This window comes from Megalobrama amblycephala, linkage group LG11 (assembly GCF_018812025.1).
Source record: "Megalobrama amblycephala isolate DHTTF-2021 linkage group LG11, ASM1881202v1, whole genome shotgun sequence".
Lineage (NCBI taxonomy): Eukaryota > Metazoa > Chordata > Actinopteri > Cypriniformes > Xenocyprididae > Megalobrama > Megalobrama amblycephala.
In genome coordinates this window covers 38,360,571-38,378,395 of record NC_063054.1, presented here as the reverse complement: position 1 = coordinate 38,378,395, position 17,825 = coordinate 38,360,571, and the positions used below count along the sequence as shown (strand labels likewise).

The window sequence follows — 17,825 nt, the reverse complement described above, 5'->3', positions numbered from 1 at the left end:
CGAGAGAACCAACCAAATATTAATAATTGATTATAAAGTATTCAATGTGAGCTTTTTCCTGTCAGCTTTTTGTTTTTCTAAATATTTTATACAAATATTCTCTCGTATATAGATAATATATATTCTTTATTCACAGCCAATAAAGCTATTTTTATTTTTATTTTGTGTGTATATATATATATATATATATATATATATATATATATATATATATATATATATATATATATAATGCATTTAAATAATTATTATTAATAGTATTTAAATATAGTTTATTTTATTTTTATATTTTGTTTTTTTGTCAAAAAATCATTACTATCGGTCACCTTTTACGTGTTTATGTGGGTTTTGCAAATATTTAACCATTGAAAAGTATTAAAAAGAGCTTGTGACTAAAGTTCATAACTTCATTGGCTCCTCAAACTGTCAGTCAAACCTCATAACTCCGCCCACCTCTGTTGTGAATGAAGTGCTGCACTCAAACGTCTCTGCTTGTTTGCAATGCAATGATAAATAAAGAACTGTTTGTTTGAATAAGTACAGCACTATAAAGGCTATTGCTATTTAGTATAATAATACTATTTTATTTATATGTAGTATTTGAATATAGTTTATTTATAGTATTTTATTTTTATATATTTATTTATTATATTATTTATCTATATATCATCACTGTCTGGTGGAAACTTTGTATCTCCATATTTTCTTTTTTTGTCAAAAAATCATTACTATCGGTCACCTTTTACGTGTTTATGTGGGTTTTGCAAATATTTAACCATTGAAAAGTATTAAAAAGAGCTTGTGACTAAAGCTCATAACTTCATTGGCTCCTCAAACTGTCAGTCAAACCTCATAACTCCACCCACCGCTATCGTGAATGAAGTGCTGCACGCAAACGTCTCTGCTTGTTTGCAATGCAATGATAAACAAAGAACTGTTTGTTTGAATAAGTACAGCACTATAAAGGCTATTACTATTTAGTATAATATTACTATTTTATTTATATGTAGTATTTAATTATTAGGGGCCAAGCACCGAATGCACCATATGACGTCATTTTTCGTCATGAAAATTTTTCCGCCATTTTGAATTTTCTGAAAAACATACTTTTTTGAACTCCTCCTAGGCCGTTACTCTGATTTTCATGAAAATTGAACAGACCATGCTGACAAAAAGTTATGGAATTCAAGTCAATTCCTCAAACTGTTTTCGAAAAACACGCGAACAAATTTAATGTTGCGCTTGTGAAAATAGACATAAGGCTGTATCTCCGCAACGCTTTATCGTATTCAGACCAAACTTGGTACATGTCATCACAAGCATGACCTGAGGCATCATGCAGTGTTTCGACGCAGCGCCACCTACTGGTGCGGAGATATAAAAAATGGTTATTTTTGCTTATAACTTCTGATGGCTTTGTCCAAAAATCATAAATTTGGTCTCGTTAGATTTGGGGAATCATGCAGAGTCAAATGTTATCAAATTTTTACATATCAGCCATTTTGTCCGTCGGCCATTTAGAATTATGTGCTAAAATGCTATAATTTACGAACGCATTAGCGTATCGTTACAAAACTCTGTATGCGTCTTTGGCACCATGTCCTTACAATAGTCAAAAAGTTTTGGTGCAGCACCACCTTGTGATCAAAAGTAATAACAAAATTTACAAAAATGCTAATAACTTTTGATTTTATTAACTGATTGTAATGAAATTACAATAGATTCCTTGGGTCATGCTGAGAACATAGATATCAAATTTGCCATAGTCATCTGAACTTCCTGTCCACCATATTGTTTTTCTTTAAAAACCTACTTTTTCAAACTCCTCCTAGACCGTTGCTCCGATTTTCACCAAAATCGAACCGTATCATCTTCAGTCCATGCCGACCAAAAGTTATGGATTTCAAGTTGATATATCAAACCGTTTTCATATATCGGAGCAACGATTTTGAGGCATGATGCAAAACTCACTCTTGAAGCTGTATCTCTGCAATGCTTTGACATATTGACACCAAACTTTGCAAGTGTCATTGTCACCTCACTCTGACCATACCACAACAATTTGGACACAGCGCCACCTATTGGTCGAAAGTGATGAACCAGTAAATCCTCATTTTTTATAATTTTTCAGCTTGTTTGCCTAGAATGATCTTAATAGGTCTTTAATTGCTCACTGTTGCAGTTGGTCTAATGCTCACAGCCATGTTGGCTGGGTTATTGTGCCATTTTTGTGCTTGGCCCCGTAATTGCTGCTTGCAGCTATATTAGTATTTTATTTTTTTATACTTATTTATTTATTATATTATTTTTTTACATATCTTCGCTGTAGGGGCAGAAACCTTGTATCTCCATATTTCTTAATTTTTATTTTTTGTCAAAAAATCATTACTGTCAGTCACCCTTTACATCTGTCTGTGGGTTTTGCTAATAATGAAAGTATTAAAAAGAGTTTGTGACTAAAACTCATAACTCCGTTGGCTCCTCAAACTGTCAGTCAAACCTCATAACTCCACCCACCTCTGTTGTGAATGAAGTGCTGCACACAGTTTAGAACGTCTCTGCTTGTTTGCAATGCAATGATGAATATGTACAGCATTTTTTTACTCAAGAAACACTAAATATATAAAGGCTGATGTTTTATGTATTTGGGGATCGGAGAAGCATTTGTCATCGAGCCAATACTGTCTTAAAATACCCTTCATCTTTAATAACATGAGATTTTGGTCAAATATTAGTGCTCATCACATCCTTGTGTCCGTGTCATTTCCAGGTTTCTACATGTACATTGAGACCTCCAGACCTCGTAAAGAGGGCGACACGGCTCGTCTGTTGAGCCCCACGTTTAACGTCGCCCCCAAGAATCCCTACAGCATCACCAGCCCTCCGGCGTACTGCTTCACCTTCTACTATCACATGTACGGCAAACACATCGGTAAGATGACGTCCACGTGCACTCGTGCAGCAGATATGCTGAAAACATGGGAAAGTAAAGTAGTGAAGTGATGTCAGTGAAACTCTCTCGCTTTATCACTTTAACTGACGGGATCTACAGCTGCTGACAGGTTCCTGCATTAGCATGACGGTTGAGATGTTAGCAGGTCACGTCAAACCCGCAGACTCCAGCGCTCCATTACTGTGGCGTGTGATGACATACGCTCAAACCTCAAACTCTCGACTTCATAAATCGACTGTAAATTCCCACTCTTTGTTGACCATCAAATTACACACTTTGACCCCTATATCGGGGCATGTTGTCACACTTGTTCAAATCCACCTTCATTATAACTAAATGTTCGCAGGGTTAACTAACTAAAACCATAAAAAATCATTTTTGTTGCTTGAAATTAAATAAATATTAACAGAAGTAAAATAATATATATATATATATATATATATATATATATATATATATATATATATATATATATATATATATATATTTTATTTCAGCTAGTTGCCAAGGTAAGATTTTTTATTTAGTTTAACTTGATGTATTGAAACAACTTAAAACTGACATAAAAATGTATAAAAATTATAAAAATATTTCTATTTAGCTTTAATTTATTTTTATTTCAGTTTTAGTCATTTAGTCAGATTTCAGCTGTAACTTATTTTATTTCAGTTTCCAATCACACACACACACACACACACACACACACACACACACACACACACACACACACACACACAGACTCAGACTCACACACTCTCTCTCTCTCACACACACACACACTCACAGAAGCCGCAGTACCTGCTCAGAGGTCACAGCTGATTAATGACACTCACTTCAGAGTTTGCCTCTGAGTTCTTCTCTTTCGTTTGTTTGCTGGATTAAATCCCAGAGCTCAAAGCAAACACTGTCCGTCTCCAGCGATCGCTGCGCTTCCTTTAGTGCTGCTCCACACGCCACAGACCTCCGGCAGCACAGCAGATCACGTTCAGATCGCCTCAACACCTTATTCATCTCTAAATGACACTGTTGATCCCTGTGAAGCAGCTGGAATTTAATGAAAGGGGAGTCGATTCAATAATTTCGAAGTGTTTATCTCTGTAAACAGATGATCAATGATCTTAACCTGACAGCAATGTCTTGTTTAATGCAAACGGGACCCTTAAAGAGGGTAAAAATGTTAATTAATATGTATCACCATACTTCCCCAAGTTGATTAATTACAGTACGAATGTTGCGCATTACAGGTTTTCTGAAATGTTGTGTTTAAATATGCAAATGAGCCCTTTTCTAATTAAATATGCACACTTTTGCATACCTTTCCAGAACAGAAATCTGAACAATGGATGAAGCCAGGTTCTTAATTCTTGATAGATTTTGGATTTCTCTTTTTATCATAAATCAGAAAATACTGTCAACAGAGGGAAAACTACAGAGGCCTGCACATGACATTCCCACTATTTACTAATACGTCAGTACATTTTACTAATTTGTCTCCTCGTTTTATGTAAATCGTGCACACAATATGATAATTCGTTCCATTGATTTATTAAATTGTGAGCACAATATAATTAGTTCGCTTGTTCTACTAAATCGTGAGCGCATGATATAATAATTTGTTTTACTAAATCGTGAGCACGATATAATAATTAATTCGCTTGTTTTACTAAATCGTGAGCGCATGATATAATTAATTCGCTCGTTTTACTAAATCGTGAGCGCATGATATAATAATTCGTTTGCTCGTTTTACTAAATCGTGAGCGCATGATATAATTAATTCGCTCGTTTTACTAAATCGTGAGCGCATGATATAATAATTCGTTTGCTCGTTTTACTAAATCGTGAGCGCATGATATAATTAATTCGCTCGTTTTACTAAATCGTGAGCGCATGATATAATAATTCGTTTGCTCGTTTTACTAAATCATGAGCGCATGATATAATTAATTCGCTCGTTTTACTAAATCGTGAGCGCATGATATAATAATTCGTTTGCTCGTTTTACTAAATCGTGAGCGCATGATATAATTAATTCGCTCGTTTTACTAAATCGTGAGCGCATGATATAATAATTCGTTTGCTCGTTTTACTAAATCGTGAGCGCATGATATAATTAATTCGCTCGTTTTACTAAATCGTGAGCGCATGATATAATAATTCGTTTGCTCGTTTTACTAAATCATGAGCGCATGATATAATTAATTCGTTTGCTCGTTTTACTAAATCGTGAGCGCATGATATAATTAATTCGCTCGTTTTACTAAATCGTGAGCGCATGATATAATAATTTGTTTTACTAAATCGTGAGCACGATATAATAATTAATTCGCTTGTTTTACTAAATCGTGAGCGCATGATATAATAATTCGTTTGCTCGTTTTACTAAATCGTGAGCGCATGATATAATTAATTCGTTTGCTCGTTTTACTAAATCGTGAGCGCATGATATAATTAATTCGCTCGTTTTACTAAATCGTGAGCGCATGATATAATAATTCGTTTGCTCGTTTTACTAAATCGTGAGCGCATGATATAATTAATTCGCTCGTTTTACTAAATCGTGAGCGCATGATATAATAATTCGTTTGCTCGTTTTACTAAATCATGAGCGCATGATATAATTAATTCGCTCGTTTTACTAAATCGTGAGCGCATGATATAATAATTCGTTTGCTCGTTTTACTAAATCGTGAGCGCATGATATAATTAATTCGCTCGTTTTACTAAATCGTGAGCGCATGATATAATAATTCGTTTGCTCGTTTTACTAAATCGTGAGCGCATGATATAATTAATTCGCTCGTTTTACTAAATCGTGAGCGCATGATATAATAATTCGTTTGCTCGTTTTACTAAATCATGAGCGCATGATATAATTAATTCGTTTGCTCGTTTTACTAAATCGTGAGCGCATGATATAATTAATTCGCTCGTTTTACTAAATCGTGAGCGCATGATATAATAATTTGTTTTACTAAATCGTGAGCACGATATAATAATTAATTCGCTTGTTTTACTAAATCGTGAGCGCATGATATAATAATTCGTTTGCTCGTTTTACTAAATCGTGAGCGCATGATATAATTAATTCGTTTGCTCGTTTTACTAAATCGTGAGCGCATGATATAATTAATTCGCTCGTTTTACTAAATCGTGAGCGCATGATATAATAATTCGTTTGCTCGTTTTACTAAATCGTGAGCGCATGATATAATTAATTCGCTCGTTTTACTAAATCGTGAGCGCATGATATAATTAATTCGCTTGTTTTACTAAATCGTGAGCGCATGATATAATAATTCGTTCGCTCGTTTTACTAAATCGTGAGCGCATGATATAATTAATTCGCTTGTTTTACTAAATCGTGAGTGCGTGATATAATAATTTGTTCGCTCGTTTTACTAAATCGTGAGCGCATGATATAATTAATTCGCTTGTTTTACTAAATCGTGAGCGCATGATATAATAATTCGTTCGCTCGTTTTACTAAATCGTGAGCGCATGATATAATAATTCGTTCGCTCATTTTACTAAATCATGAGCGCATGATATAATAATTCATTCGCTCGTTTTACTAAATCATGAGCGCATGATATAATAATTCATTCGCTCGTTTTACTAAATCGTGAGCGCATGATATAATTAATTCGCTCGTTTTACTAAATCGTGAGCGCATGATATAATAATTCGTTCGCTCGTTTTACTAAATCATGAACGCATGATATAATAATTCGTTTGCTCGTTTTACTAAATCGTGAGCGCATGATATAATAATTCGTTTGCTCGTTTTACTAAATCCTGAGCGCATGATATAATAATTCGTTCGCTCGTTTTACTAAATCGTGAGCGCATGATATAATAATTCGTTCGCTCGTTTTACTAAATCATGAGCGCATGATATAATAATTCATTCGCTCGTTTTACTAAATCATGAGCGCATGATATAATAATTCATTTGCTCGTTTTACTAAATCATGAGCGCATGATATAATAATTCGTTCGCTCGTTTTACTAAATCATGAGCGCATGATATAATAATTCATTCGCTCGTTTTACTAAATCATGAGCGCATGATATAATAGTTCATTTGCTCGTTTTACTAAATCGTGAACGCATGATATAATAATTCGTTCGCTCGTTTTAATCTAGCGTTAGTGTCAGTTCTGGCAGGTCACGTCAGTCAAGCTTGCATCAGCTGACTCCCAGGTGACTTGCGTCTACCTATAGGAATACGACGCCTATTACAGCATCTATATATAAGCTCCTCAGTATTATCAGCAGCTATTGCATTTCTCAGGAGCAAATTACCCTCCTCCATCCCCAGCTCCTCCTCTCTTCAGTCAGGATGGTCTATTATTTCCCCTGAATCAGACTAATTCTCGAAAAATGTGTATGTTAAATCATGACATTTAATGATATCTGCATGTTGGTCCTGTTCTGTTTACCCTGGGGGGTTTATTGCTGCTCTCCCTGCTCTTATCCATGCTAGGCTGCATGGATGCGCAGGGAGTTCTTGCCCAGAACAGAACCATACCGCCAATACAAACTCTATGCATTATCTATCATATTTGACGATAGTGGTCCTGACAGAACTAAATCGTGAGTGCATGATATAATAATTCGTTCGCTCATTTTACTAAATCGTGAGCGCATGATATAATAATTTGTTTTACTAAATCGTGAGCACGATATAATAATTAATTCGCTTGTTTTACTAAATCGTGAGTGCGTGATATAATAATTTGTTCGCTCGTTTTACTAAATCGTGAGCGCATGATATAATAATTTGTTTTACTAAATCGTGAGCACGATATAATAATTAATTCGCTTGTTTTACTAAATCGTGAGTGCGTGATATAATAATTCGTTCGCTCGTTTTACTAAATCGTGAGCGCATGATATAATTAATTCGCTTGTTTTACTAAATCGTGAGCGCATTGTATAATAATTCGTTCACTCGTTTTACTAAATCGTGAGCGCATGATATAATTAATTCGCTTGTTTTACTAAATCGTGAGTGCATGATATAATAATTCGTTCGCTCGTTTTACTAAATCGTGAGTGCGTGATATAATAATTCGTTCGCTCGTTTTACTAAATCGTGAGCGCATGATATAATAATTCGTTTGCTCGTTTTACTAAATCATGAGCGCGTGATATAATAATTCGTTCGCTCGTTTTACTAAATCGTGAGCGCATGATATAATAATTTGTTTTACTAAATCGTGAGCGCATGATATAATAATTAATTTGCTTGTTTTACTAAATCGTGAGCGCATGATATAATAATTTGTTCGCTCGTTTTACTAAATCGTGAGCGCATGATATAATAATTTGTTCTCTCGTTTTACTAAAGCGTGAGCGCATGATATAATAATTCGTTTGCTTGTTTTACTAAATCGTGAGCGCATGATATAATAATTTGTTCTCTCATTTTACTAAAGCGTGAGCGCATGATATAATAATTCGTTTGCTTGTTTTACTAAATCGTGAGCGCATGATATAATTCATTCGCTCGTTTTACTAAATCGTGAGCACAATATAGTAATTTGTTCACTTTTTACTAAATCATGAGCGCATGATATAATAATCTGTTCGCTCGTTTTACTAAATACTAAATACTTTGTGAGCGCATGATATAATTAGTTGATATAATTTGTTTGTATATAAATCAAGCAAATCAACCCTTCAGAATATAGATGAATAAAACTGTAAAGTTTGCTGTATGTAAAGCTTCTGAAGTGGAGATTTCTGACTCAAACTCAGTGCCGTGAAAGAGATGGATTGTGATTGAAATCTACAGCCAAATAGATAAAGTGCAATAAAATAAGTGTATTTTGGATGTTTACTTTCCACTAGTCCACTATTAAAAAAAACTATGTTTTTGCCTGTAATGTCTTGCCTTAATGTTTTAACATACCTTCTGCCCATTAAAGCAGACATGTTTGCTAACTGACTAAGGTCGAAGTGTGTTCAATGCACTTCCACTCTTTATAACTGGATTGATTGATTGATTCTCCAGCAGCTTCAGATACTCTTACAGTCATGAGTTGTTCTGTTGGGCCGCACTGAGGAGGTCAGTTGTTAAATTAATTGATTGTGTTTTTCCCACAGGCACTCTGAATGCGTTTGTGAAGCAGAAAGGTCAGTCGACTTCAGACGCAGGTCCAGTGTGGTCCCTCAGCGGGAACCAAGGGGACCGATGGAGACAAGCCAAAATTAGTATCCACCCTATTTCCTCCTTCCAGGTGAGTGAAATGTGCAGTGGACATTTATTCAGTATTTATATATATTTATAACTGTTTAGTCTATATATATATATATATATATATATACCATGTTTGATTTTTCACTGCGCTCATCGGAATGCATTATGGGATTGTGCACAACCTCTCAAAGATGCTGTCGACTGCAGAAGAGGCTCTTGAGATAAGCATTTGATTTTGTGTTCTATTTCCATCACGCAGGTGATATTTGAGGGGATCCGCGGTCCAGGGATCGAGGGGGACATTGCCATTGATGATGTCACGCTGGAGGAGGGGGAGTGTCCTGACCCTCCGTCCAATCGTATGTATCGAGCATGCATCTCCATGGTAACCAGGCCGTAATTGCGTGCGCTGCAGCAAGCACAATGTTGTCCAAGAGAGCTCAGTAATTACACTAGAACAAACAGCGAGAAAAACTGAAATGAGGGCAGGTAATGGGCTGGAATTGACAAGACTGATGGTGAGAGCGAGACGTGGCTCCACTTCTGCTGAAAATACGTGAGCAAATTGAAAGCCTTCCTTCTGGAGCCAAACTAAGGCTGTAATCATCGAGTGAAGTTATGTGTTAATCATTATTATTAGTCTGGAATATAACAGCGCATCAGGTTTTCCATTATTATTAAAAGAGTTTCATATATCGATCTCTCCATGAGGTTTGTTTGTGTCGTAAATACAAGCTTCATGGATATCTAGAGAATAGTCATATGCGCTGGAGGATGCTTGTGAATTACAGAAATACAGTTCAGACATTTATGACCAGCTGTAAGTGTGAAAAACATGAGGCGGATTTTAATGCTGTTAACTCGCTTGCGCTCCAGACATGAATGACTCTCAGTGTTTTCAGTGATCACAGTGTGTCTTTAGCACACCTGACTCTTAGTGTAGTCAAGTAATCACAAAACATGTTCATGTCAGTGTCTTTAGAGCCATATTTGAACACCCTATAGAAACATGCAGAATACCTTAACAAACTATACACTATAGCGAGTAGGGTTGAGTATCGAAAATCGTTTCTTTTTAAGAACTTGTTCCAAATTTCCAAGAACCGGGCACACGTGCATTTCGATTCCATTTAACGATTCCTGTGTTCCCATTTCAATGTGATTTTAACCATTCAAGCGAAAGAAGATGTGAAAGAGAATCCAATTCGGCACTAGAGCGCTGTTTTCGGTGCACATATCTAAAGCGTCCTCTCATGTAGTGCGCGAATACTGAACTGAGTTGTCTTTTGCATGTTCTTGCGCTTGAATGGACACATGTGTATCAGTAAATTGGATCCGTGCATTCAGTCTTAAAGTGACAGCAGCCTCATAAAACCGCTGAAGCCTGTCATTAACGTTAATCAAAGATCAAAAGAAAAAGAAAATCACTCATTGATCTTGACTGAATAACTTTTGTAACGTTAATAAGGATTAATCTATGTTTCATTAATAAAAAGTGAAAAAAATAAAAAGTAAAAATTTGATTACATTTTATTTCAATTTCTGTAACTGAACTTTATTCAGTTGTAGGCCTATTGATTTGTGCTTTTGCTCATTTATTTAATTTAAAAACAAACTAACCCAGATTGGGTTGAAAATGGACAAACTTAGCGGTTGGGTTGTTTTAATGCAGCGATTGGGTTGTTTTAACCCAGTGAAAGGGTTGTTTTAACTTAGCGAATGGGTTGTTTTGACCCAGAGATTGGGTTGTTTTGACCCAGAGATTGGGTTGTTTTAACCCAGTGATTGGGTTGTTTTAACCCAGCAAAAGAGTTGTTTTAACCCAGCAAAAGAGTTGTTTTAACCCAGTCATTGGGTTGTTTTAACTTAGCGAATGGGTTGTTTTGACCCAGTGATTGGGTTGTTTTAACCCAGTGATTGGGTTGTTTTAACCCAGCAATTGGGTTGTTTTAACCCAGTGATTGGGTTGTTTTAACTTAGCGAATGGGTTGTTTTGACCCAGTGATTGGGTTGTTTTAACCCAGCAATTGGGTTGTTTTAACCCAGTGATTGGGTAGTTTTAAACCAGCAAAAGAGTTGTTTTAACCCAGTGATTGGGTTGTTTTAACTTGGCGAATGGGTTGTTTTGACCCAGTGATTGGGTTGTTTTAACCCAGCAATTGGGTTGTTTTAACCCAGTGATTGGGTTGTTTTAACTTAGCGAATGGGTTGTTTTGACCCAGTGATTGGGTTGTTTTAACCCAGTGATTGGGTTGTTTTAACCCAGCAAAAGAGTTGTTTTAACCCAGTGATTGGGTTGTTTTAACTTAGCGAATGGGTTGTTTTAACCCAGCAATTGGGTTGTTTTAACCCAGTGATTGGGTAGTTTTAAACCAGCAAAAGAGTTGTTTTAACCCAGTGATTGGGTTGTTTTAACTTAGCGAATGGGTTGTTTTGACCCAGTGATTGGGTTGTTTTAACCCAGCAATTGGGTTGTTTTAACCCAGTGATTGGGTAGTTTTAAACCAGCAAAAGAGTTGTTTTAACCCAGTGATTGGGTTGTTTTAACTTAGCGAATGGGTTGTTTTGACCCAGTGATTGGGTTGTTTTAACCCAGCAATTGGGTTGTTTTAACCCAGTGATTGGGTTGTTTTAACCCAGTGATTGGGTTGTTTTAAATTAGCAAATGGGTTGTTTTGACCCAGTGATTGGGTTGTTTTAACCCAGTGATTGGGTAGTTTTAACCCAGCAATTGGGTTGTTTTAACCCAGTGATTGGGTTGTTTTAACTTGGCGAATGGGTTGTTTTAACCTAGTGGTTCAGTTAAATGTTTGACCCAACCTGCTGGGTAGTTTTATTTAACTCAACTATTGTTTAAAAATTACTGCATTGCTCACTTAAAATGAACATGTTGGAAATGAACATTTATTAATATGTTTAATAATTGAATAATAATTAACCAATAAACATTTATTAAAAGTTCACCTTTTGATTATTATTGTTGCCACTAGTAATTATGTGTCTGATTTTTAATTTACAACCTATTTTTGGTTCATTTTTAAGCCAGATATATAGTCATTTTTAATCAATAGTTGGGTTAAATAAAACTACCCAGCACATTGGTCAAACATTTAAATCAACCACTGGGTTAAAAATAACCCAATCACTGTGTTTGTCCATTTTCAACCCAACTTGGGTTGTTTTTAAACCAGTATTTTTTTTAGAGTGTAGTTGTTTTTGCTATGGTATTTTTGTTAAAATCACAGGCAAAAGCTCCTTGTGTAAGCTCTTTGGGATTTTTGTTCATGGTATTCAGCAACAGAATGTTTTGCAAAAAGACAAGATAAATATGTTTCATATCTAAATGTTTGACTTTTTTTGCCTTATTGGAATCGAAACTTGGAATCGTGATCGTATAATGGTCTTTCTCTGTTTCCCCACAGCGATCAGAGGAGCGGCTCCACACACCGGCTCCAGTATATGGCCATTGAGCGTCACACTGTTTTTTACCGTATTCTTTCATCAGAGGTGACGCTCCACGTGAGAAGAGACTCGAGATGCGTCCCGTAATATTTTATCACCAAAGATTTATGCTTTCGGATTGCTGAGAAGGCACAACACCGGGAATAACACCATGAAACGATGACAAACCTAAACAGAAAAGTAATAAATATTTTGTTGCTCTCCGGCAGAAACCTCGTATCTCCATATTTTCGTAATTTCTCTTTTTTCATAAATCATTACTATCAGTCAACCTTTACATCCATCTGTAGGTTTTGCAAATATTTAACCATTGAAAAGTATTAAAAATAGCTTGTGACTAAAGCTCGTAACTCCATTGGCTCCTCAAACTGTCAGTCAAACATCATAAGTTTAGCACGTCTCTGCTTGTTTGCAATGCAATGATAAATAAAGAGCTGTTTCTTTGAATAAGTACAGCGTTTTCTTTACTCAAGAAACACTAAATATATATATATAGGCTAATGATAATGTATTGAGGAGTAGAGAAGAGTTTCTTGGTCTTGCATTTGCCTTGAGTTTTTGGCCAAATGACAGAAAAACTGAGCTACAATACATTTTATAACTTGTGTGTGTTCATGAAAATGTAATTCGAAGCACAGACAAAACAATCAGTCAAAAACTCAATTTGAGCTTGATTTTGGTCAAATGTTAATAACATAATGACACATGCAAGTGTCTGACCATATATAAACCCTAACCACAATAATAACTTTGACACTGCGGTGTTTAATTATTGAAATAATACCGATTTTTTTCCCATTTCCTGAAAAGTAGCGGTTTTTGGAGATACGGGGTTTCCGCCCGACAGCGACGATACGCAAACAAAAAAATATTTTCTGCTGAGGTTCAGAAGGATTCTCCATCACGTCCGGACCCGACAGAGGATTTGAACACAGTCTGACAAGCACAACGACTACTTCGCCATCTGGATGTATGGATTTATCCGAAAGGGAAGCAAAAGCAGTTTCACACGCAATTCCCTTTCGTCCAAGATTCGATACGCTGGTGATTTGGAGTACAATCAGCAGAACGTCTCACCTTCGGGTCTACCTTTTCTCACATCTCTCGATTTGTTCTTTGGTTTCATTTGGCTTGGTGCTTTAAAACGCAAATAAAGGAGCGTTTCCAGTAGCAGCCTGATTTCACAACACTGTGCTCACGTTCCCGAGCGGAAGACGGACAACGTTTCGTGCGATTACGAGCATCCGTGACGGTAAAAGACTCTGGTTTGACGCCGTTCCCAGTTCCAGTTGAGTGACAGAATTTCTGCCATTAAAAAAAGAAGTGCCTTCAGGTTAAAAACCGATCCGTTAGCCTGGCCATCGACACCAAACATCAATGTTTCTAACATCTCTGATGGGCTATTTTATACTCATTTCTATCGCCCCTCAAGTGCTGGAATGCGGCGCGACCGTGACCGTCACGAATGGACGACGCGGGGACGTCCTGCAGGTGTTGCGCTGAATGTCTCACGCTCTCCATCGATAAGGAAACGCAAACGGGCCTCGGAACGGACAGGCCCGCCGTCCCTCCTCATGCCTCTGTCATTTATATACCGAACGATGTGCATTCTGAGAGAAAAAAAAAAAATGAAATATTCATAATTATAATAATATTTTATTACTCTATCCAGAATGTGTCTCAGCTTTTACACACAAACTATGAAGAAACGGTGGCGGCATCTACCTGAGCGCTCGGCCGGCCACTTTTTAAAAAGGGTGTTGTAAAAAAACTGTTTTGACAAGAAACTGTGTCTCGTTTCTTCTTCTTATTTACGTTGAAATGTTCCAACTTTACTGTCTTTATTTCTCGTCGTCTCCCTTGCATTGCTGAAAATATCCAAAGTGGGCAGAGAAATGTCGACTTTGCCGGTTTGGTAACTGTACTTGTATATGTAAAGAAGCTCTGTTCATTGAGATTTATATGAGATGTTTTATGTACGAGTCAAAGGAAGCACAACATCTATTCAACCATTAAAAATGCATCATATATGTGACCGTCCCCCTGCAAAGCCAGTGAGAAATTAAAGTGCATGCTTGCGTTTGTGACGAAATTCACATATTGTGGAATAATGAATTCTGCTCACCAAGGCTGAATTTATTTGATCAAAAATACAGTAAAAATTGTGAAATATTATTCCAATGTAAATCAACTGTTTTCTATGTGAATATATAGTAAAGTGTAATTTATTCCTGTGATCAAAGCTGAATTTTCAGCATCATTACTCCAGTCTTCAGTGTCACATGATGTTTTTCTAATATGCTGATCATCATTGAATAATCACTTTTTGTTAATTATTATTGGTGCTCACTTATTAAAAATGGGTCTTATTATCATCAATGTTGCAAACTTTTATATTTTTGTGGAAAAAGTTGTACAATTTTTATTTTTATTCTTTGATGAATGGAAAGTTTCGGGTCACTTCACTCTCGCTTTTGATCAATATAATGCGTCCTTTCTGAATAAAAGTATTAATTTCCTTTCATAATAAAATCGTACAGAACCCAAACCTTTGAATGGTAATATATGATGGTTTCAGCCACACAAATATGACTGTTTTCAACATTGATAATAATCATAAATGTTTCTTGATCGTCAAATCATCATATCAGAATGATTTCTGAAGGATCATGTGACACTGAAGACTGGAGTAATGATGCTGAAAATTCAGGAATAAATTACACTTTACTATATATTCACATAGAAAACAGCTGATTTACATTGTAAAAATATTTCACAATTTTTACTGTATTTTTGATCAAATAAATGCACTGTACTGTATGATGTTTATAGATATATAGGAATGGTAAAGCGCCAGAAAGTGAATCGAGTGAGCAGACGTGTAAAGCCTCTCATTTCAACTCTTTTACTTGAATTGCCACAGAAATGTATTCATACCTCAGTAGCCTGTTCATAATGGAAACATTTAATATTCTTCAGCACTCGCCACATTGTCGCATTACATTAGTGGAAAACAACAGAACCGGTCGTGAATCGCTATACCATAATGTACAATTTCCTTCCAAAACAACCTTCAGTTTGTGACCTCTTACTGAAATAGCTGGTGAATAATGAAGACGATCCGCTGGTTTTACTGGAGCTCGTCACATATATGTGCAGGTATATGCAGTGTCCCACGGGTCAGGTAGGCAAACAGAGTCACATGATGTAAAAGATTCCATTCACAGAAGAATGACTGAAGCTCATTACAGGACTTGAGAATCAAACGTTTTAAAGGTCAAATATACTGCTGAAACAGTGTTTCTGTGTGATGTTCAAATGGGCCGTCTTCAATAAAACAAACCTGTACATGATGTTAATTAAGGGCTTAAGGCATCTTAGCTTCTGTTATCATATCAAATCGTGTATTTAATTCCAGCTAACAAAAATACGTTCTAAGAACGTTTTCCTAACATTCCCATTAAGTTAATGTTATTTCTGAAAGTTCTCTGAACATTCAAAACAAGTGTTTTTTCTTGGTTATGTGAACGTTCCATTTTGCAAACATTGTGAGAACGTTACTTTTAAATGTTCTCTGAACGTTCCGAAACAAGTCGTAACATTTAAAAAGCGTTAAAAATGTATGTATATATAATGTTTTTGTGCTAACATTATTAAAGACCATGAACGAACATTTTATTAATGTTACTGGAAGAATGTTTGTTCATAACCTTGAGAGAACGTTCTGAGAACGTTCCCTGTTAGCTGGGATGTTTTTGTCTTTTTAGAGCTGGGCGATATATCGAATACTCTGAAAATATTTGCGATGATTTTGCTGTTGATAATAAATTATGCAACATTTGTGAGTATTGAGATGATTTTAAAGCACTTTTTTTATTTGGTGTCACTTACAAATTGTTTTCGTCCTCGTGTGGCATTTTTCACGCATTAAAATGTGTTAGTAAAAATAAAATGTAGGTGAATATTGCTGTTTATCATTATGTATTGTTGGTGCATATGAACGAAAAATGTTCTCTGTGTTCGTTTAGTGAGAAACAGTGTTTTACTTTTTACATCTCAACATTTGTATATTGAATATTGTCTGAAAAATATCGGGATAAAGATATCGCCCAGCTCGAATGCCATGATAAAATATTGTTTGGTTACATTTAAGCTAACAAAAATATGTTCTAAGAATGTTTTGCCAAACATTATTTCTGAAGAATGTTCAAAACGTCCACTTTTTAAATATTAAAACAAAACAAAAAATCGTTAGATAAAACATTTGATAATTACGGGAACGTTACATTTGAATATTCTTGGAACATTCTGAAACAAATTGTAACATTTAAAAAACATCAAACCAACTAGAATATTCCAGAAGAGCGTTCCAGGAGTGATTGTGCTAACTTTATTTAAGACCGGATAACTTTAAACAAACGTTCTATTAACGTTACTGGAAGAACGTTCCCTGTTAGCTGGTCTTTTCCAGCGGCGACAGAACATGTGCGACTGCAGTTTTCTTCAAGAGAATCAATGTAGACGATGACCTTCCAGAATGTCCTGTGTGTTTCAGTGTTAAAGTCTCTCGGCTCGAGCATCAGAGTGTTTTAGTGCTTCACACTGGAGCTTCAGAAGGGCTTTATGACTGCAGATCATCCACCGCTTCACTCACAAACACCAATTCATGAATGCAGCAGCTTCTGACAGTGTAAAGTGTGTGTTTATTGTGTGTTAAATCACTGTACTGTTCTAGTAGATCATTGGAAATCTGTCCATGTCGAAGATCTGATGTCCTGTAATGATCCTTCAGTCATTCCACTCACTTATATCCAATAATGCTTCCTTTCACTGTATTTCTTTGGATTTACCATCCATTTTTGTGCCATTCTTGCAACTAATGATGAAAAAATAATAAAGAAAGCTATTTTACATCTGTGTCGGTGAAACGCATTGCGGAAAATCCTCCTGGAGGAGTTTGCGTTCTAACTAGACGTTATTGATTTATGAAAGTGTCTGTTTAGTCACAAACATTAGAGTCTCGGCTACAAAAAATAATGATACTTTATACCGGGGCATGTTGTCACAGAAAAACACTGATTATTTGATTGAAATATTAAATATTGTCAGGAGTAAAACCATCTTGCACAACATTTAAATGCATTATAGGCTATTTAATTTTTTTTTTAACAAAAATTAAAGAATAGAGCAATTCAGAACAGAT

General features: G+C 35.7%; 1 protein-coding gene across 1 annotated transcript in view; it reads left to right on the top strand.

Annotated features, from left to right (window-relative positions):
* Positions 1 to 14,800, top strand: part of LOC125278596 (MAM domain-containing glycosylphosphatidylinositol anchor protein 2-like) — a 188,478-nt gene extending 173,678 nt beyond the window's left edge. Inside the window, exons 14-17 of the mRNA XM_048207883.1 lie at positions 2,771 to 2,932; positions 9,067 to 9,200; positions 9,420 to 9,519; positions 12,583 to 14,800. Of these exons, the coding sequence (XP_048063840.1) occupies positions 2,771 to 2,932; positions 9,067 to 9,200; positions 9,420 to 9,519; positions 12,583 to 12,671 (485 nt within the window). The 3' untranslated portion in view covers positions 12,672 to 14,800. The remainder of the gene's footprint in view (positions 1 to 2,770; positions 2,933 to 9,066; positions 9,201 to 9,419; positions 9,520 to 12,582) is intronic.
* The last annotated feature ends 3,025 nt before the right edge of the window (positions 14,801 to 17,825 follow it).